The 23,373-nt window shown below is 41.7% G+C and overlaps 1 protein-coding gene across 1 annotated transcript in view; it reads right to left on the reverse strand.

Moving 5' to 3' along the window:
* The window catches only part of LOC128640514 (pancreatic triacylglycerol lipase-like), a 134,528-nt gene extending 117,784 nt beyond the window's left edge, over window positions 1-16,744 (reverse strand). The window contains exons 1-2 of the mRNA XM_053692990.1: window positions 16,693-16,744; window positions 10,909-11,063 (exon numbers count right to left, since the gene is read on the reverse strand). Of these exons, the coding sequence (XP_053548965.1) occupies window positions 10,909-11,063; window positions 16,693-16,744 (207 nt within the window). The remainder of the gene's footprint in view (window positions 1-10,908; window positions 11,064-16,692) is intronic.
* Between the last annotated feature and the right edge of the window lie 6,629 nt (window positions 16,745-23,373).

Consider the following 23,373-nt stretch of genomic DNA (forward strand, 5'->3'; position numbering starts at 1 on the left):
ATCGATTGTTTGGCTAAGGAAAAATCGTTTTGCAAGACACTTTGAAAGCCCTTTTGGGTTTTTTTCTGGGGTTATTACCACATGGCTGTTTTTTAGTCACTTAGGAGTGATTTACTAGACCTTGCAGCTCCGGAGTAGAGTGGGAGGGGCCTAATTTTGCGCCTCAGATACGCACTTAGAATTGCAGATAAGTTCATGCTGTTTCACATGGAGGGTCCTGCTGATGTTTTAGGGCCTAAAAGAAGCTATATTCCCCCAAATCTGATCCCTAAGGGAAGGTAGGGCCACAGCAAGGCTGTGGCAAGGTGCTGTAGTGATTTAACCAGGTGTTGGCTTTAGGCTGCTCCGGTTTGGGCATTAAGGGGTTAATCGTTTTGAAACTTGGGGTGCAATCTTATTAAGGCTTCAGCTACATACTGTGAAAATTTCACCGTTTTGTAAAATTGTGTGCTCTTTTTATCTCTTAAAGGCGCAGTAACGTTTTTTTCAAATTGTGTTTTTTATTTGATCAAAGTGATTCCAAGCCTGTTTGTGTACTCTACTAGTCTGTTAAACATGTTTGACACTAAGGAAAATCCTTGTTCAATGTTTTTAGAAGCCATGGTGGAACCCCCTCTCAGAATGTGTCCCACTTGTACTGATATGTCTATACACTTTAAAGATCATATTGTTGCACTTAAGAATGAGGCCCAAGATGATTCTCAGACTGAAGGTAACGAGGGTAGCCCGTCTGCCTCTCCCCAAGTGTCACAACCAGTTATGCCCTCGCAAGCGATGCCTAGTACCTCTAGTGCGTCTAACCCTTTTACATTACAAGACAGCGGCAGTCATGGATAATTCTCTTACAGCCTTCTTATCTAAACTGCCCGTGTTACCTGCAAAGTGTGATAGCTCCGTTTTAGGAACAGATTATGAGCATTCTGACGCTTTGGTAGCCGTATCCGATATACCCTCACAACGCTCTGAAGTGGGAGCGAGGGATTTGATGTCTGAGGGAGAAGTCTCTGATTCCGGAAGGGTTCCTCCCCAGACAGATTCAGATACATTGACTTTTAAATTTAAACTTGAACACCTCCGTGTTTTACTTAGTAGGGAGGTATTAGCTATTCTGGATGACTGTGACCCTTTGGTGATCCCAGAGAAATTGTGTAAAATGGACAAGTACCTAGAGGTCCCTGTTTAAATGGATGCTTTTTCGGTCCCTAACAGGATTGGGGATATCGTTACTAGGGAGTGGGATAGGCCAGGTGTCCCTTTTGTCCCCCCTCCTGTTTTTAAGAAAATGTTCCCCATATCTGACCCCATGCGGGACTCGTGGCAGACGGTCCCTAAGGTGGAGGGGGCTGTTTCTACACTAGCTAAACGCACAACGATACCAATTGAAGACAGTTGTGCTTTTAAAGACCCTATGGATAAAAAATTAGAGGGTTTACTTAAGAAAATGTTTGTTCAACAAGGTTTTCTTCTCCAACCTATTGCCTGCATTATTCCTGTAACTACTGCAGCTGCTTTCTGGTTTGAGGCGTTGGAAGACTCGCTCCAGACGGAGACCTCATATGAGGAAATTATGGATAGAATTAAGGCTCTAAAGCTAGCTAATTCTTTTATCACTGACGCCGCTTTCCAAATAGCTAAGTTAGCGGTGAAAAATTCCGGTTTCGCCATTTTGGCGCGCAGGGTGCTATGGCTAAAGTCCTGGTCGGCCGATGTGTCGTCTAAATCCAAGCTTTTGAACATTCCTTTCAAAGGGAAGACCCTATTTGGGCCTGAATTGAAAGAGATTATTTCAGATATCACCGGGGGAAAAGGCCATGCTCTCCCTCAGGACAAAGCCTTTAAAACAAAGAACAAAGCTAATTTTCGTTCCTTTCGCAATTTCAGGAACGGCCCAGCTTCATCCTCTCTGGCTGCAAAGCAAGAGGGTAACGCTTCACAGCCCAAGGCAAACTGGAAACCTTACCAGGGCTTGAATAAGGGTAAACAAGCCAAAAAGCCTGCAGCTGCCAAGACAGCATGAAGGGGTAGCCCTCCATCTGGGACCAGATATAGTAGGGGGCAGACTCTCTCTCTTCGCTCAGGGCTGGGCAATAGATGTACACGATCCTTGGGCATTAGAGATTGTAGCCCAGGGATACCTTCTAGAATTCAAGGACTCTCCTCCAAGGGGAAGGTTCCACATTTCTCGTCTGTCTACAGATCAGACAAAGAAAGAGGCGTTTTTACGCTGTGTAGAAGATCTACATACAATGGGAGTGATCCACCCAGTTCCAATTGCAGAACAAGGACTGGGGTTTTACTCAAACCTGTTTGGGGTTCCCAAAAAAGAAGGAACTTTCAGACCAATCCTGGATCTCAATATTCTAAACAAATACCTCAGAGTCCCATCATTCAAGATGGAGACCATTCGGACAATATTACCAATGATCCAGGAGGGTCAATATATGACTACCGTGGATCTAAAGGATGCGTATCTGCACATTCCTATCCACAAAGATCGTATCTGCACATTCCTATCCACAAAGATCATCACCAGTTTCTCAGGTTCGCCTTTCTGGACAAGCACTTTCAGTTTGTGGCTCTTCCTTTCGAGTTGGCCACTGCTCCCAGAATTTTCACAAAGGTGCTAGGGTCCCTCCTGGCGGTTCTAAGACCGCGGGGCATAGTAGTGGCGCCTTACCTAGATCACATCTTAATTCAGGTGTCAACTTTCCAAAGAACCAAGTCTCACACAGAGATTGTATTGGCCTTTCTGAGGTCTCACGGGTGGAAGGTGAACATCAAAAAGAGTTCTCTCTCCCCCCTCACAAGAGTTCCATTCCTAGGAACACTGATAGACTCGGTAGAAATGAAAATATTTCTGACGGAGGTCAGAAAGCTAAAACTCTTAACTACTTGCCAAGCTCTTTATTCCACCATCTGTGGCTCAGTGCATGGAGACAATCGGACTAATGGTTGCGGCAATGGACATAGTCCCTTTTGCTCAGATACACCTCAGACCACTGCAACTCTGCATGCTCAAACAGTGGAATGGGGATTATGCAGATTTGTCTCCTCAAATTCAGTTGGACCAGGAGACCAGAGATTCTCTTCTCTGGTGGTTGTCTCAGGATCACCTGTCTCAAGGAATATTTTTCCGCAGGCCAGAGTGGATCATCGTAACGACCGACGCCAGTCTGTTAGGCTGGGGTGCGGTCTGGGACTCCCTGAAAGCTCAGGGCTTATGGTCTCGGGAAGAAACTCTTCTCCCGATAAACATTCTGGAACTGAGAGCGATATTCAATGCTCTTCAGGCATGGCCTCAACTAGCGGCGGCCAAATTCATCAGATTTCAGTCGGACAACATCACGACTGTAGCTTACGTCAATCAACAAGGGGAACAAAGAGTTCCCTAGCGATGATGGAAGTAACCAAAATAATCAGGTGGGCGGAGGATCACTCCTGCCATCTCTCAGCAATTCACATCCCAGGAGTAGACAACTGGGAGGCGGAATTTCTAAGTCGTCAGACTTTTCACCCGGGGGAGTGGGAACTCCACCCGGAGATATTTGCCCAGCTGACTCAGCTATGGGGCACCCCAGAGTTGGTTCTGATGGCGTCCCGTCAGAACACCAAACTTCCTCTCTATGGGTCCAGGTCCCGGGATCCCAAGGCGGTATTGATAGATGCTCTAGCAGCGTCTTGGTCCTTCAATCTGGCTTATGTTTTTCCACCGTTTCCTCTCCTCCCGTGTCTGGTTGCCAGAATCAAGCAGGAGAAGGCTTCGGTGATTCTGATAGCGCCTGCGTGGCCACGCAGGACTTGGTATGCAGACCTAGTGGACATGTCATCTGTCCCACCATGGACACTGCCAATGAGGCAGGATCTTCTAATACAGGGTACGTTCAAGCATCCAAATTTAGTTTCTCTACGTCTGACTGCTTGGAGATTGAACGCTTAATTCTATCAAAGCATGGGTTCTCTGAGTCAGTTATATATACTCTGATTCAGGCTAGAAAGCCTGTCACCAGGAAAATCTACCATAAGATATGGCGGAAATATCTTTGTTGGTGTGAATCCAAGGGTTACTCATGGAGTAAGATTAGGATTACCAGGATATGGTCCTTTCTCCAAGAAGGACTGGAGAAAGGATTGTCAGCTAGTTCCTTAAAAGGACAAATATCTGCTTTGTCTATCCTGTTACACAAGCGTCTGGCAGAGGTACCAGACGTTCAAGCGTTTGCTCAGGCTTTAGTCAGAATCAAGCCTGTCTATAAACCTGTGGCTACGCCATGGAGTTCTTCAAGGGGTTCCGTTTGAACCTTTACATTCCATAGACATTAAGTTGTTATCTTGGAAAGTTTTGTTTTTGATAGCTATCTCTTCTGCTCGAGTTTCAGAATTATCTGCCTTACAGTGTGATTCACCTTACCTGGTGTTTCACGCAGATAAGGTAGTTTTGCGTACCAAGCCTGGTTTTCTTCCTAAAGTTGTTTCTAACAAGAATATTAACCAGCAGCCTCCTGAAAGAATTACTGCTCATTCTACCAGAGCAGTGGCTTCCACATGGGCTTTCAAAAATGAGGCTTCTGTTGAACAGATTTGTAAGGCAGCGACTTGGTCTTCACTGCATACTTTTGCCAAATTTTACAAATTCGATACTTTTGCTTCTTCGGTGGCTATTTTTGGGAGAAAGGTTTTGCAAGCAGTGGTGCCTTCCGTTTAAGGTACCTGTCTTGTTCCCTCCCTTCATCTGTGTCCTAAAGCTTTGGTATTGGTATCCCACAAGTAAAGGATGAATCCGTGGACTGGATACACCTTGCAAGAGAAAATAGAATTTATGCTTACCTGATAAATTACTTTCTCTTCTAGTGTATCCAGTCCACGGCCCGCCCTGGCATTTAAGTCAGGTAAAAAAAAAAATTTTAAACTACAGTCACCACTGCACCCTATGGTTTCTCCTTTTTCTTCCTAACCTTTGGTCGAATGACTGGGGGGTGGAGTTAGAGGGGGAGCTATATGGACAGATTTGCTGTGTGCTCTTTTTGCTACTTCCTGTAGGGAATGAGAATATCCCACAAGTAAAGGATGAATCCGTGGACTGGATACACCGCAAGAGAAAGTAATTTATCAGGTAAGCATAAATTCTGTTTTTACCTCAATAGCCACATCCCATTGTAAAGGACTTCTAAGCAGCAAATCAGTATGTCTGTCCCGGGACAGCTAAGGGAGTGAGCTTCGTGAACACTCATCTTATTTCCCTGTTCAGTTTAAAGGGACATGAAACCCAATTTTTTTCTTTCATGATCTAGAAAGAGCATGCAATTTTAAACAACTTTCTAATTTACTTCTATTATTTAATTAGCTTCATTCTCTTGATATCCTTTGCTGAAAAGCATATCTAGATAGGCTAAGTAGCTGCAGATTGGTGGCTGCACATAGATGCCTTGTGTGATTGGCTCACACATGTGCATTGCTATTTCTTTAACAAAGGATATCTAAAGAATGAAGCAAATTAGATAATACAAGTGAATTGGAATGTTGTTTAAAATTGCATTCTCTACCTGAATCATGAAAGAAAAAAATTTGGGTTTGGTGTCACTTTAAGGAAGTTTACCAGGAAATCTCATGAGAGTTAATTCAAATCTCATGAGATCACAGTAGAGCACTGCTGATGCTGATTGGCTGCTGTTCATTTCTTCATTTTTTTTTAAATGTTTTACCTGCAGCTGGGCAGCAGCTGAGTATAACTTTTTACACAGAACTTACTCTGCTGAGCTGAGGAAATTGTGAGATAAAATATCTTCCTTTTTTACATAGAGATGCTCAGGGGATATTTTCCTGTCAGCTTTTTACAGTTATACTGCATCTGTTTAGAGTGATTTAGCATATTAGTATTATGCCCCTTTAAATAATTTATCTTCATTAAAGTCTATGTTTATGTTAAAGCTGCAAATGCTATGTACTATGCAGTATGTAAGTTGCTTTCCCTCTCCCTCCAGTTAGTGCTGCACAGTGGTTTTAGTTCAGTCTGTTGTCACAAATGAAAGACTACTTCCCACCAGGGCTGCTTCTGTAGTTGAACCAAATGGGAACATGGGGCCCAGGCAGCATTGTACATCTCTAGTTCTTAGTAAAGATGTGCATTAGTTTTCAGATGAATTCACACTTGTCACAAAACGAATATTCGAAGAATGCACCAATGAAAATGAATGAGAATGAAAAAATACTGATGAAAATCGTTAGTATTCATTTGTTTATTTAAAAAAAAAAATGTAAGGGTTTAATACTTACATTAACGTGCTCTCTATGCTCTCCAGAGCACATTAAGGTAAGTATTGTAGCTACAGGTGAACATTTCACCTCCAATGGTGCAGTACATAAAAATCTTCACTTACACCAGGCGCGTGTGTAGTTCCACCATGAAATATACTCACAAGAGAGATGCACTATTCATACAGCCTGGGTGTATCTGAGCCCCCCAGCTGGCTCCCTCCGGAGTACAGGTACAGTGATGGCAATGCAGTCCACAATCTGCAAACAAGAACTAACCACAATGTTAGTAATAGTAAAAATCCTTTGTAGGGAAATTTTTTAAAAAGTATAAAATCTATACAGCTGCAACGCATTTCACAATGCGACTGGCACTCTTTCTTCAGACAGTAGTTCATATACTGCCTGAGGAAACAGTCCCAGTAGCACTGTGAAATGCGTTGCAGCTGTATAGATTTTATCCCTTAGGGATTTTAACCATTACTAATGTTGTGGTGAGTTCTTGATTGTGGACTGCACTGTCATCACTTTTCCTAAAACCTGTGACACCTGTACACTGAAAGGGAGGCAGCTGGGGGGCTTAGATATACCCAGCCTGCATGAATTGCACTGCATTATAATGCATCTCTCTTGTGAGTATATTTCATGGTGGTACTACACACGGGCCTGGTGTGAGTGAAGATTGTATGATATACTGCACTATTGGAGCGCCTTCTTGTTTTTTATATTTTAGTATTGTTTGAAGAAGAGTTGATCCTGGTGTAATGCTGCTACCTACTACAGTGTTTAGGGGCGCCTTTGTATTTCTGGACTCTATGTGGTGAACTTGAACTTTTCACCTGTAACTTTGAAATATTTACATTTGTTTTTACGAAAATTAATGTAAATGTTTAACAAAGATTAAGTATTTATTTTGTTTAAAAAAAAAATTAATGCCGAATAGTGCAGCCACTGACTATTCAGGGAATCAAATTTCCCTGAATATTCGGAACGATAATTTAGTCTATGCATAACTAGCTTTGGGTTTAGTGCAGTTGGTCTAATGTGGTGTCGGGTTAGTAGTGCGCACTCCATTAAAGTCTATGGGGAGAAGTTAACGCGGTCGCAATATCCAAAGTCCTGCAGTTAACACGCATCAGATTTCGCCTGTTTAAACTATTTACTTTCAATTTGTAATATGTGCTATAACCCGCCAGTGGTAAACAGTGCACCACTTGTAATCTGGTGCAATTATGAGAAAGCAGATGTAGTTATCCTAGGGCTATCCTATGAACTACATAAGTTTATACTTTTAGGAAATATTGGGCAGACTTGCTGGGCCTATGGTTCTTATCTGCGGTAAAAATCTATGTTTCTATGTTTCTAGCTTCCGATCCCTTGCGGTACAGAACTTTTCCTTCCATCGTCTCAAAACATCCTGCACTCATTCTTCCAGGATGATTGAAAAGCCCTGCTCTCACACATTTGTCTGTACAGGTTTCCTACTGATGAAATAAAAAACAGTCTGAACAGACAAAAAATGCTCCTGAGAGAAGGTTAAAAATGTTCTTCAACAGGTTTTAAAGCAGCGCAGTTCCTGAATCCTGAACTGAACACAGTCAGTAATGGGTGGGGTTGCATGACTGCTGCTGATTAGTTTATTAAATGTTCCAAGTTCTCTGCTGTTCCTGAGAAGGACGTTTGTGTAAAAACATTGGCATCTACATCTACATTGGCACAATTATTTATATTCTCTAACAAATTAAAGCATGGGACTTTTGCTTTGTAATGTCCCTCTAATATGTAAATATACAAAATGCGGGGGGTATTTTTCCCTTCACCACATTTCCAGGGTGAATTGAGTGAATTAAGTTGCATAACTCACTGATAACAAGCTTGTGAAATGCATTTGTAGCACAAACAATTCGAACCGGTCATTTTTGCACTTTTCCTATTAGAATGAAAATAACTACATTAATGGAAAACTTTAACTTTTTGAGATAAAGTGTTTTTTTTTTTTTAAACAATGTTTTATGCAATTTGAGTATTACAAAACCTGATGTTCTTCTTATATAGCACACATAATATAAGAGGTCTCAACAATACTTCTAATAGATAGGAATGCAATCGAAAAGGAAGTTAAAAAACAAGTTGAGTATGAAAATGTAATTCTATGTAAACGGTTTTATTATATACAGTGATAACATTTTCAGTTCTATTTATTTTGCTTTTCCTGTAATTTGAAGTGGAAAAATTGTAGATTTTTTATTGAATCGGCTTGTTCCAGAGCTGAACATTTATTAGCAGCTAACTAATTCAATTTAGTTGGCATTAATCATATCTACCAGTATCTTTACTATCTTTATTTCATATCATAGTGCAAAGTCCTCTTGCATACACTGTATCATGATTAAGATAAGACTGGTGCATTAAACATTACATTATAAATAATGGCTGTAATTTTTCTTTTGGTGTGATTCCAGTCCAGCTGATGAGCTTATTGGTTTGTTTTTGTGGCCTGATAAGGATCTTTTCAGTATGGAGCAATCACTTGAAACCACCAACATCTTTTTTTTTTTCCCAAGCATGCTTTACGAGGTATTAAAGGGATAAAAAGGTCAGAATTAAAATGTGCATGGAAGCATTTCAATGTGAAATAGAAGGATTTTTGCCATATACTTCCATTAGCAAAAATTCTTCTAGTGAAAGTTATTTCCGTGGCATATGCACATATTCTTTGGAGGCTTGTACACCAATATTCAAATACCACACCTTCTCAGAGAGTCAGTGATCACTAACTAACCAATACATACCATCACCAGCTCTCTGAGCTTCAATAGGGTGTACAGGCCCTCACAGGATATGTGCGTATGCCACAGCAAAAGAGTAATAATTTTACTAGAAGCATTTTTGCTAATTTATGTACATTTCAATGTTAACCTTTCTATCCCTTTCAAATCCATCACACCAAAGCAATATTCATGTTTTCCCTACTTATGTAGCTTTTTTCCCTGTCAGGAAAAGCAATTTTTAGACCCCATCAGATTATTGAATAAAATGTGTTTTTTATAACACGTGGCACAGCTATTGGAAGGTCTTAACCCCACATGTAAAACCTCTAGCTACAGAGAAAGCTCCCCAACATTACATTATAAATAATGGCTGCATTTTTTATTTTGGAATTTAATCCAGTCCAGCTGATGAGCTTATTGGCCTAAAAAAAGATCTTTTCAGTGTGGAGCAATCACTTAAAGCCACCTTTTTTTTTATCCAAGCATGTTTAAAAGGCATTAAAGAAATAGAAGGTCCAATAGACTGGACACAAGCACCACATTTTTACCCAAACATTGAAAGACTTTACCTATTTACTTCCCTTTATTATACCACACACCCAAAACCATTTACTGAAGTCCCCTATTTTGTCCCTCACTGAGGACATTGGAATAGGTTTTAAAGTCAGAACAAATACAATGCAACTTTATTAGCCACTACCTGGTTGTCATAGAATGCTGCACATGATTTAGAAAAGAGTATCTTGAAAAGGATATAAATAATAATCATTTTTTCAAAGGACATCTACTAAAATAGGACATGGACTAAAAAAGCCATACATTTTGTCAGTAGAGAACAATTCTCTTCCACGTCTGAAAATGTAGAGTGTGATGCTTTGAATACTTATGAAATCTTACTGAACTGAAGCTTGACAATAAAAAATGTATGGTACTAATTTGTTTAACTAGTACTTTAAGAACTTGGAAATATCCAGCCAGATACTCTCCCTGCTCATGACCTCCTTCTCTCTTCCTCTCTTGTTACCTCCTCACATTCCCATCTACAGGACTTCTCCAGAATGGTCCCTATTTTGTGGAATTCTCTGCCTCGCTCCACAAGACTCTCTCCTAGTCTTCATAGTTTTAAGCTCTCCTTATAGACTCTGCTGTTTAGGGATGCATGCAACATATGCTACAATTTCTTACCTAAGTTCCTCTACTTCTCCTTTGTCATTCCCCTGAATCCCCTTAGCATATAAGCCTACGAGCTTAGCAGTTTTGTAGATCACATTCATGACAGGTGTTTTACAACAGTACAGCTCTTGACAAGGCCCTCGTTGCATTTGTCTCCTAATAATGCTACCTTTGCATATTATTCCTATGGTTAATATCTGCAGAATCTGTTGGCGCTCTATCAAAAACTGATAATAATAATAATTTTTACAGAGTACACAGTACATGCAAATGAAATGGAATTTAAGAATGTGCAGAAATCTACTCCAGTATTATTCATGCTCTCAAGGAAAATCTATATTATTTAAGTTAACCATACAATATTTAAAATGATCTTGTTAAAAAAGTGAACACATTCTGTTGATATTACAAAAAACTCTTAACAAAGAAAATGATTGTATATGTATAGACAGGAAGCCTATGAAACCCTATTTTTTACAAAGACTGGGGTTGATCAACAATTCTGGGGTTATTACAATCCTTTAGAAAAATAAGCTATCAAGTCATTTTCAACAGAAAAGACACCATTAAAGTCTATGGTGATTTTTTTTTAGATAAATCATTTGATGTTTTTCTAAAGAATTCTGATTATCCCAGCTGTTAATTAACTTTGAGTATGTTCTCCTGTTATCAAGATAATAATTTAATTATATTAAAAGGATATGATAAAACTTACTTGAAAGTTGTTAGGATTTTCTCTGGTGTACAACAGAAAACGTGTGTTGATAGTTTCTGGTGACCATGGTAACTGTGAGATTGGTCTTTCAATGGTTCCAGCCCATGGGCTACTGTCTGAGAAACATCCAATCCTGGCAAAACAGACTTCACCTCCTAGAAAAATATGTTATCAGATATTTGTCGTCATTAGGTTGCCATATTGCCGCTTTAAAGTAGGACACGCATGAAAAATACATCTGTCGGGGTTCTTATAATGGAACATTATACACAACATTTATTTAAACAGACCCTGACATATGTGTTATTTTTAGAAGTGTGTCCTCCCTTAAAGTGGCAATATGGCAACCCTAGTCTTCATTATGTAAACACATAGGGCTAAATTAGAAGCGGAGCACAATCAATAAAGCACGGTGCAATATTTTGCACTGGGACCCACGCTAATAACTATAGCACAAATCTGGTATTGCTAGTGGATGGTAAAAATGATTATCCAGAGAATCTTAACGTGGCTGACATATTTTTCTTAGCTCACCCTAATCCTCTTATGGATAGAGCAAGGAGTGCTATTAGCTCTCATATTACAAGTTGTGAGCTAAAGGGACATGAAACCCAAAACTTTTCTTTCGTTATTCAGATAGAGGCCCCAATTTATCAAAGTCTGGCGGACCTGATCCGACAGTGCGGATCAGGTCCGACAGACCTCGCTGAATACGGCGAGCAATACGCTCTACGTATTCAGCATTGCACCAGCAGCTCACAAGAGCTGCTGGTGCAACGCCGCCCCCTGCAGACTCGCGGCCAATGGGCCGCCAGCAGGGGGTGTCAATCAACCCGATCGTACTTGATCAGGTTGATTTCCCGCGATGTCTGTCCGCCTGCTCAGAGCAGGTGGACAGGTTATGGAGCAGCGGTCTTTGTGACCGTTGCTTTATAACTACTGTTTCTGGCGAGCCATTCGGAGCTTGATAGATAGAATACAATTTTAAACAACTTTCCAATTATTTTCTAATTTGCTTCATTCTCTTGGTATCCTTTGCTGAAGAAGCAGCAATCCACTACAGGGAGCTAGCTGAACACACTGGCTGAACCAGTAACATGGGGCATATACGGTATGTGCAGCCACCAATCACCAGCTTCTGAGCCTATTTAGGTATTGTTTTCAACAAAGATACCAAGAGAACAAAACTACTTAGGTAATAGAAGTAAATTGAAAAGTTGTTTAAAATCACATATTCTGAATCATGAAATAAAAAATAAATCACAAAATAGCACTTAAAGGGACTGTAAACTTTTCTAGACATAGTTAGTTTTCTTTATTTAATTGTTTATATTTTTTAATATATATACTAACTGTGCTTGAAAACGTTTCTTTCAATATTTCTTCAGATCACAGCCTAATTTTTCCCTGGTATAATTGTGCTAAACTCTTTCCCTTTAAAATTTTCTATCCCTCATTTATTATACAACCAATCAAATCGTTGCATTTTTACATATACAATTAGTCTGCCTCATCTGACACGCACATTGCTCCGCTGCCATAAACATTGCATCAGTGTAGTGGCTGCATACTCCAAAACTAGACATTTGCAAAGCCGGACAGTCCGGGCACTTAGTGTTCTCATACTAATTGAAGTGTAACTGGCAGCTCAATACACTAGAAGTTCGCAGAGTGCCAAAATCTGTACAAGTGACTGACGTAACAAAATTCTCAGCTAAATACTAAAGTGCACATGCGCAGATACTGTATAACACGCGCATAGCCGGAGTCCTATCCGGATAGCGTGCACCAATAGGACTGCAGTAAATAAAAAATGATGGGCTTGGAAACATAATAAAAATCAAATAAAGATTAAAAAAATATGCAAATAAAATAATTAATCATTTTTGTAAAAATGCAGTATTATACTTCTATAAAAAAAAAAACAGAGGGAAGGACATTTTAAGGTTTACTGTCCCTTTAAAGGACAATTAATTACAGTAGAACAGCATAATTAACAAGTGTATATTAAAAAGACAATACAATAGCACTTACCCTGAATTTAATAAATAAGCAGCAGATTTTTTTTCTGACAAAATAAAAATTTTTTTTGCCAATTTGCCGGCCTCCTGTAACATGTGTCAGCAAATCACCTGCCAATCACAGACAAGTATACATGCCAATCACAGACTAGTATACGTGCCAATCACAGTCTAGTATACATGCCAATCACAGACTAGTATACATGCCAATCACAGACTAGTATACGTGCCAATCACAGACTAGTATATGTGCCAATCACAGTGACTAGTATACATGCCAATCATAGACTAGTATACATGCCAATCACAAACTAGTATACGTGCCAATCACAGTCTAGTATACATGCCAATCACAGACTAGTATACGTGCCAATCACAGACTAGTATACATGCCAATCACAGACTAGTATATGTGCCAATCACACTGACTAGTATACATGCCAATCATAGACTAGTATACATGCCAATCACAGACTAGTATACGTGCCAATCACAGTCTAGTATACGTGCCAATCACAGACTAGTATACGTGCCAATCACAGACTAGTATGCGTGCCAACCATAGACTAGTATACATGCCAATCACAGACTAGTATACGTGCCAATCACAGACTAGTATATGTACACCCTGTGAATTTGTGCACATGCTCAGCAGAAGCTGGTGCCTCAGACTTTGTGTATATATAAAAAACTATGCACAATTTGATAATGGAAATAAATTAGAAAGTATCTTAAAGCTACATGCTTTTTCTGAATTGTAAAAGTTTAATTTTGATTTTAATGTTCCTTTTAAAAAAAATCACTTTAGGAATCCTGACAAAGTGTTATGCAAAAAAAAAACAAAAAAACACAGGAAAGAATATATTAAAATAACTTATAAAGTATTTAACTTATATTTATACATATTAAATGTAAAATAAAGGTTTCTTATTTGAAAAAAAAAGTTTCACAGTGTTTTAAAGAAATAAGGAGCCCCTGAGAGTGCGGAGTAACGTGAAGGGGCCTTGACCTTTGGAGGAATAGGCCGTCTTGTGGATTGGTTGGTGGGAAAAGAAGGAGGGGCTAGCGCGAGCTGTTGTATATTTAAAGAATGAGCGGGAACAGTCAATTAACAATCTGGCAGGAAATTGTTTTGATAGCAGCTTTGTCAGTCGTTGTGGCGTGTCTTTTTCCGCTCATTATTTAGGATGACGCAGTTGGATGCCCTGCTTGGGCAGCTTAAAGACGCAGCTGAAAAAAGAGGCCCTACCTGGTTGGAGGAGAGGCTTCGTTCTTTGCTGGATCCAGATTTTGGGGAAGGAGAGATGAAGTCGGCGACTTTGTCCACGCCGGTAAGACGTTCCAGGTCTCCGTTGAGGTTGGATCTGGATGTCGTGAAGAGTTCTGGTGGTCGCAGGAGAGTGAGTCCTAGTCCGGGTGCCAAGTCTGTTGGGAAGAAGAAGGCAGATCCCACCTTCGTGAGTCGTCAGGTTTCAGTGGGGACTAGTCAGCCTTGTGTTTCCGATGGTGGTGATGTCATCGTACTGGATCAGGAGCCCCACCCCAGACAAGACGGTGTTACGATGGCTCAGAGTAAGGCAGCCGTTTACGGCCATAAGGGGCCTGATGGGGGCAGAAAGCAGATCATTAAAGATGACGGTCCACCGAGGCCTGAAAAAATAATGGTTAGGAATGTGGAGGGGGAAAGTGACAAAAATGTTGGCCCAGTTGAAAAGCAGGGATTTGGGGGTGATATTGAAGTCGGAGATAATGGTTCTGGGGGAGGATACAGTTTGTTGAAGCGCAAGTACACACGGCTCAGGTTGCGAGACCTAGTGGAGGTTTGGGTGGTCATCAGTTATATGTTGTGGAAAAAAGGTTGATGGGGGAGGAAAGTATTGGGGATCAACCTGAAGGAGAGACTGGTATTGGTTTAGAGGATTTAACCTTATATTTGGATTCGTCTGAGGAGGATATTTTGCCTCATTCACCTCAGAGGGGTGGTCCTCCTTGCCGGTCCAGGATCTCAGTCAGGACATTGGGAGATTCAGTTTCTGGGGGGGGGGATTGGAGTGGAGGTGTGGGAATGATAATGCGGGGGACCATATGTTTGTATCTAATAATGTTTATATTTCAGAAGGGAATGTAGCTGGGCCACGGCCAGAGGTTTCTTCTGGTTCGCTTGTGGTTGGAGAGGACGTTCTAAGCGGGGAAGCTTATGGCCTACAAGATTCTTGGACCGATAAAATAATGTTGGATTTGGAAGACGGCGTTCCTATGTTAGGATGTGCTGAGTTAGTGGAAGAAAGGGCATCGGTGAGTACAGCCAGGGGCTTTATTAATGGCCAAAGGGGGGAAGTGGGAAGGGGTCACTGTACTTTATTAAAAAGGCCTGTCAGGTCTGTACAATGGCCGAATAGGCCTGGAGGTGGGGGAATGCCCAGTAGGGGTAGACAGCGCAGGAGATATGGGGATACAAGTTTAATAGGGTCTGGGGCTATAGCTCCTAAGAGGGGAAAAAGGGTAGTTGCTGATAGTGTATTGGGTATTTCTATGGCTCAGAGGGGTGTGGGTGTATGGGCGCCGTTGGGGGGTTTGTCCCATGTCTCTGTTTTGCAGGCTGATGGAATACAACAGGAGATAGCTGATTCGGAACCTAGAGTAACCGGGTTCCAGATTCAGGAGACTGTTACGGCTGAATCTCACAAGGATCAGTCACCAGCTGCACAGGAACCTAGAACAGCTATGGGGGGGAATGGCACAAGGCCTTTAAATGTTAAGGTTAAAAAAGTTGGGGTTGGGGATGTGGATTCTATAGCAGTTACAGTGGTAGCGGGCTTAAGGGATTTGTTAGCTAGGATAGAAGGGTCCAGTGCACAGGGAGAAGGGGGGGCTGCCAGTTCTTGAGTTTCTCCTGGGATCTCGTTAGCAAATACGACAGCGGGAGGGCCAGTAGTGTCTGAACAGGGGAACGGGGTGTCAAGTCAGACTCAGGCAGTTGAGGTGCCTCAGTTAAAGGCGCCTAACATTGCGGTTAAGGGGACGGGGGGATCGGAACCTAAGATTGCCGATACAGCATTGTCGCGGTCTTGTCTGTGTTCGATTGGGCATGCACCTGACGGTGGAAATTAGGGAAAAAATCTGGAAACAGGAATTTATTGAATTATTTTCCCTCTTACCGCTTGACCAATCCTTTGAAATCCCTGAGGATTCTAAAAAAGGAAGCATCCAAGAAGGAGGAGGAAGAGAGAAAAAAGCGCTATAGGAAGTTGCCAAAAACATATACCAATTGTTTCAAGCGTTTGTTATTTATGCCAGTGTGTTGGTGGGCAAGTTTCCGGAGCAAGGAGCGGCTTTACTTTGTTATTTAGATGAGGTCGCGGCTGCACAACGGACTTATGGGGGCATGGCTTGCTGGACTTACGATGAGCAGTTCCGTCAACTATTGCCGGTTAAGCCTGAGATGAAGTGGGATGATCGGGACATGGGTCTATGGCTCAAGATCATGACACCGCTTCGATCATCTCATCTTTTTCAAGGGGAAGCCGGTGGGTCGCCTCAGAGTGGGTCGTCGGCAGCAGTCAAAAAGGGGTTTTGCTTCTCTTTCAATGATAAGGGATGTAAATGGGGTTCAACTTGTAAATTTAGACACTAGTGTTTGGGGTGTGGGGGAGCACATTTGTACTCCAAGTGTTTCCGGGAGAACAGAACAGGGGGGGTTTCTGAATTGCCTGACAAAGGGATCAACGCCGGTGAGGGTAAGCGGGATGGAGCGTTGGCTCGCCAATTACGCTAAGCAGAAGGGTTGTAATGAAAAGGCGTTGTTGTTGTGGCATGGGTTCGAATATGGTTTTAAAATTCCATCCACGGGGGGAGTGGTTCATTATAGAGGCAACTTGAAGTAAGCTAGGGAATGGCCTGAGTTGGTGTGAGAGAAATTAGAAAGGGAGGTTTTGTTGGGCCTCATGGCCGGTCCTTTTAGAGCCCCACCATTCCCTCATTTGCGCATTTCTCCTTTAGGTGTGGTGCCTAAGAAGGACCCGGGGAAGTTCAGGCTGATACATCACCTGTCCTTCCCAAAAGGGGGGTCCATGAATGATGGCATTCCAGAAGATTTAGCGTCGGTGTCCTATACATCTTTTGACCGGGCTGTCAAGATGGTGAAGGATTCAGGTCATTTGGCCTGGTTGGCAAAGGTTGACGTTGAAGCGGCGTTCCGTTTGTTGCCGGTTCATCTTTCTTCTCATTATCTCTTGGGTTGTCACTTTGATGGAGCCTATTATGTTGACCTTTGTCTCCCTATGGGGTGTTCCTTTTCTTGCTCCTTGTTTGAGTGTTTCAGCTCTTTTTTGGAGTGGGTAGTGAAGGTCAGGTCGGGATTTTCGTCAATAGTACATTATCTTGATGACTTTCTTTTTGTGGGCCCGGCTAATTCAGACGTTTGTGTAAAGTTGAGGGATTGTTTTTATTTGGTGGCATCTGATTTTGGGGTTCCCATTGCCACGGAGAAGTCTGAGGGTCCGGTGACGGCCCTCAAATTTGTGGGAATTACGATTGACTCGGCCAAGATGGAATGTAGGTTGCCAAGGGAGAAGATTGTGGATTTGGTAGGCATGATTCAGCGGTTCCTTGGGGAAGTTGAATTTTGCCTGTAGAATCATTTCCATTGGAAGAGTATTTTCCAGGAGAATGTCTTTGGCCACAGCTGGAGTCCGTAAACCCCATCACTTTGTAAGGGTAACGAAAGGGCACAAAGATGATTTACGAGTATGGTTACATTTCCTGAAAGATTTTAATGGGGCTTCGATGTTCATGGAAGCCCGTGTGTCCAATGTTGATTTAGATTTGGTGACAGATGCGTCTGGCGGGACCGGTTTTGGGGCATATTTTCAGGGACATTGGTGTGCGGAGGTTTGGCCGTGGGCCTGGGTCGGTTTGGATTTAATTCGTAATCTGGTGTTCTTGGAGTTGTTCCTCATACTAGTAGCTTTGTTTGTATGGGAAGGGGAGTTGGGGAACAAATCTATATTGTTCCATATGGATAATATGGGTGTGGTCGCTGCTATTAATACGTTGTTGACTTCATCTGCGCCGGTTTTGCGTTTACTGAGGGTGCTAGTTTTAAAATGTCTTAGCATGAATGTTTTGGTTAGGGACAAACACATTCCAGGGAAGTGTAATTTGATTGCAGATGCTTTATCTCGATTGCAGTGGTTTCGTTTTCAGGAGCTGGCACCTCATGCGGATGCAGTGGGCAGGCGGTGTCGGATCAGCTGTGGAGGCTTGGGGAGGAGGACTTGCTGAATTAGTGAAGAGTTTGTTGGCCCCAGGTACTTGGTCTGCTTATGTAACAGTTTGGAGGGAATGGGAAAGTTGGTTGAAGCAGGCTCGAGTCAGGGAGGGAATTGATGATATTACCGGCTGTTTGCTTGAATGGTTGTGGCATTGGGAGTTTTTGGGTTTGTCAGCAGCTAATATGGATAAGAGATTATTAAATTGTTGGGTATGAGTGATGTGACAAAAGTTTTCTGGGTTCGTCAGGTTCTTAAGGGCCTAAAAAAGAAGAGTAAGAGTGTAGACAATAGGAGGCCCATTACTTTTACATTACTTAAAATAATTTGGGGAGTGTTGCCTAATATTTGTTTCTCAACATTTGAAATAATTTTATTTTGCACGGCCTTCGTCTTAGCCTTTTTCGGGGCCTTTCGAATATCTGAGTTAATGAGCCCAAGTAGGAGGGTTCCTGGGGGTTTGCAGAAGGAGGATGTGTTGTGGGGGGAGTAAAGGGTTGAGATTTTATTGAGGGGCAGCAAAACTGATATTTATGGGAAAGGGAAGAATATAGTTTTATTCCCAAGTGGGTCAGTAGTTTGTCCTTGTCAGATATTGTCTCACTATGGGGTCATACGGCCTACACAAGGGGGCCCGTTGCTAATTCATTCAGATGGGTCCTTTCTGTCACAATATCAGTTTAGGGCTATATTAAAAGGGTCAGTTGGGATGTTAGGACTTACTCCGTCTGAGTTGGGGTCTCATTCCTAGGGGCTGCAACTGAGGCTTCTATTTTAGGGTTGAGCGAGGATGTGGTAAAGTGTATTGGGAGATGGGGATCCAATCGTTACAAGTCTTACGTGAGGCCTGAATTGAGGGTTTAAGGTGGGTTGGGGAGTGGTCCTGTCAATTGACATTCTGAGTGTTTTCTTTTATTTTCAGGTGTGAGGATCGTGTGGGTGATGGGGCACTCATTTATTTATTGGGCCAATGCTGAGGCCAGTAAAAGAATTGGCGGCCTACAGCTGGGTTGTCCGGTCGCGCAATGGGAAGTGAAATGGTTTGGGATTCGGGGTATGCTTTGGGAGAATTTTTTTCCATTGTTTGTGGACTATTGTAAGATTTTTCCTCACCCTGAGGTGTTAATTGTACATTTGGGGGGGAAATGATTTGGGTCTTATTTCTCAAAAAGAGTTGGTTAGAAGAATTAAGAGGGATTTGGGTAGAATTAGTGATCTTTATCCCACTTTAAAAATTATCTGGTCACAGATTACACCACGTTTGGTTTGGAGGTTGACCTGGGATTATGATAAGCTTGAGAGAAGTTGCAGAAAAATTAAAAAGATTATAAATTCATTTGTTAGGAGACTTGGGGGTGGGGTGGCTTTTCATCCAGATTTTGAGGTTGAGGGGTCTGAGGAATTCTATTTAAAGCATGGGGTACATTTCAATCAATTTGGCCTGCAGCTGTTCTTATTTGATCTCAAGGAATCCTTGGGAAAAATTTTGGGGTTGGCGGGACTGGGCTGTTTTGTCAGACCAGTCTGTGGTGGGGGTGCTAGTTCTCATACAGAAAATCAAAGTAATATGGCCAAGTGAATTGGGGGTTGTGAATAAGTTGCCTCTCCATGGGGTGAGTGGTCAACTGGTTTATTATAGGGGCAAGGGGTCCCCTATTAAAGTGGAGGTGTGGTTGGTTATGGACTCAACGAATATCTAGTTGAGTCCTTTTTTTGAATGACGGCCATGTTGCTTATTAGTTAGGGAACAAGCACCGCTGTGGGGAATTGTTTAAGATTTGTGTTATTTAAGAACATTATGTATGTTCGGTTAAAGGTGTATTTATTAATATTTAAAGGTTATGTTATTTAATAAAATGGCTGCGGCCAATTTTGTGCCAATGGTTATGTGTCATGTGTCTTATTAAAGTAGGATAAGTGGGGATTTAAGTGGGTAGTTTATGGGGCCGGAGATTGATGACTTTAAAGGTCAAGGAGCCCCTGGGAGTGCGGAGTAACGTGAAGGGGCCTTGACCTTTGGAGGAATAGGCCCGTCTTGTGGATTGGTTGGTGGGAAAAGAAGGAGGGGCTAGCGCAAGCTGTTGTATATTTAAAGAATGAGCGGGAACAGTCAATTAACAATCTGACAGGAAATTGTTTTGATAGCAGCTCCCTCCCACCCTTGTTTTTTGTTGTTTTTCTTTTCTTTAGGTTTGTCGTAGCAAGGCGGGGGTGCTAGTTCTCAGACATAAAATCAAAGTAATATGGCCAAGTGAATTGGGGGTTGTGAATAAGTTGCCTCTCCATGGGGTGAGTGGGCAACTGGTTTATTATAGGGGCAAGGGGTCCCCTATTAAAGTGGAGGTGCGGTTGGTTACGGACTCAACGAGTATCTAGTTGAGTCCAGTTTTTGAATGACGGCCATGTTGCTTATTAGTTAGGGAACTAGAACCGCTGTGGGGAATTGTTTAAGATTTGTGTTATTTAAGAATATTATGTATGTTCGGTTAAAGGTGTATTTATTCATATTTAAAGGTTATGTTATTTAATAAAATAGCTGTGGCCAATTTTGTACCAATGGTTATGTGTCATGTGTCTTATTAAAGTAGGATAAGTGGGGATTTAAGTGGGTAGTTTATGGGGCCGGAGATTGACGACTTTAAAGGTCATGGTATATGACAAAATGCTTGCCTGGGAAGGATTCAACAGTGCAGCTGTATATGTGCTGATTTTTATGTGCGTATGTATATATGTGCATGTATATGTATATGTGTATACATATGTATGTCTATGTAGGTGTATGTGTGTATTCATGTGTGTATGCATGTATATACAGTATGTGTATGTATATGTATGTGTGTATATAGCTGTATGTGTATGTATGTATGTGTGTGTATGTATATGTATGTATGTATATATGTTTGTATGTATGTATATATTTGTATGCGTGAATGTATATATGTATGTATATATGTGTATGTATATGTATGAGTGTATATAAGGTATGTGTATACATATGTATGTGTATGTGTGTATGTATGTGTGCAGTGTTTTCAATTTAAATACACCATAGTTTATTTCTAATTGAAGAACTATGCTGCAAGGGTTTTGTTTAACTTTGGCTTACCACTTGAGAGAGAACCTCAATGAGTTTTTCAGCATGCCCTCATAGAAGTATTATGTAAGTGATTTAGCGCACCCGTGCTATCAGAAAAAAAGATGCTAGTGCACCTGTGCTATCTGACATACAGATGTTAGCGTACCCGTGCTATCTGATATACAGATGTTAGCGCACCTGTGCTATCTGACATACAGATGTTAGCTCACCTGTGCTATCTGAGATACAGATGTTAGTGCACCCATGCTATCTGACATACAGATGTTAGCGCACCTGTGCTATCTGACATACAGATGTTAGCGCACCTGTGCTATCTGACAAACAGATGTTAGCTCACCTGTGCTATCTGAGATACAGATGTTAGTGCACCCATGCTATCTGACATACAGATGTTAGTGCACCTGTGCTATCTGACATACAGATGTTAGCGCACCTGTGCTATCTGACAAACAGATGTTAGCTCACCTGTGCTATCTGAGATACAGATGTTAGTGCACCTATGCTATCTGACATACAGATGTTAGCGCACCTGTGCTATCTGACAAACAGATGTTAGCTCACCTGTGCTATCTGACAGTCGTTATAGCACACATGCTATCTGACATACAGATGTTAGCTCACCTGTGCCATGTAACAAACAGATGTTAGCTCACACATGCTATCTGACATACAGATGTTAGCTCACCTGTGCCATGTAACAAACAGATGTTAGCTCACACATGCTATCTGACATACAGATGTTAGCGCACCCATGCTATCTGACATACAGATGTTAGCGCACCCATTCTATCTGACATACAGATGTTAGCGCACCTGTGCTATCTGACATACAGATGTTAGCTCACCTGTGCTATCTGACAAACAGTCGTTAGAGCACACATGCTATCTGACATACAGATGTTAGCTCACCTGTGCCATGCAACAAACAGATGTTAGCTCACACATGCTATCTGACATACAGATGTTAGCTCACCTGTGCCATGTAACAAACAGATGTTAGCTCACACATTCTATCTGACATACAGATGTTAGCGCACCCATGCTATCTGACATACAGATGTTAGCGCACCCATTCTATCTGACATACAGATGTTAGCTCACACATGCTATCTGACATACAGATGTTAGCTCACCTGTGCCATGTAACAAACAGATGTTAGCTCACACATGCTGTCTGACATACAGATGTTAGCTCACCTGTTTTTTTCTGACCTACAGATGTTAGCTCACCTGTGCTGTCTGACATACAGATGTTAGCTCACCTGTGCCATGTAACAAACAGATGTTAGCTCACACATGCTATCTGACATACAGATGTTAGCGCACCCATGCTATCTGACATACAGATGTTAGCGCACCCATGCTATCTGACATACAGATGTTAGCATGCCCTGTACTAGAGCAATAACAAATACTTTAAACTTGCAATATGAGCACAAAACTGAAAGTGCTTAAAGTGTTAGCGCACACATGCTTTCTGACATACAAATTGTAGCTCAACTATGCTATCTGACATACAGATGTTAGCTCACCTGTGCTATCTGACAAACAGATGTTAGCTCACCTGTGCTATCTGAGATACAGATGTTAGTGCACCCATGCTATCTGACATACAGATGTTAGCGCACCTGTGCTATCTGACATACAGATGTTAGCGCACCTGTGCTATCTGACAAACAGATGTTAGCTCACCTGTGCTATCTGAGATACAGATGTTAGTGCACCCATGCTATCTGACATACAGATGTTAGCGCACCTGTGCTATCTGACATACAGATAATAGCGCACCTGTGCTATCTGACAAACAGATGTTAGCTCACCTGTGCTATCTGAGATACAGATGTTAGTGCACCCATGCTATCTGACATACAGATGTTAGCGCACCTGTGCTATCTGACATACAGATGTTAGCTCACCTGTGCTATCTGAAATACAGATGTTAGCTCACCTGTGCTATCTGACAAACAGTCGTTAGAGCACACATGCTATCTGACAAACAGATGTTAGCTCACACATGCTATCTGACAAACAGATGTTAGCTCACACATGCTATCTGACATACAGATGTTAGCTCACC

Source organism: Bombina bombina, chromosome 9, assembly GCF_027579735.1.
Source record: "Bombina bombina isolate aBomBom1 chromosome 9, aBomBom1.pri, whole genome shotgun sequence".
Taxonomy (NCBI): domain Eukaryota; kingdom Metazoa; phylum Chordata; class Amphibia; order Anura; family Bombinatoridae; genus Bombina; species Bombina bombina.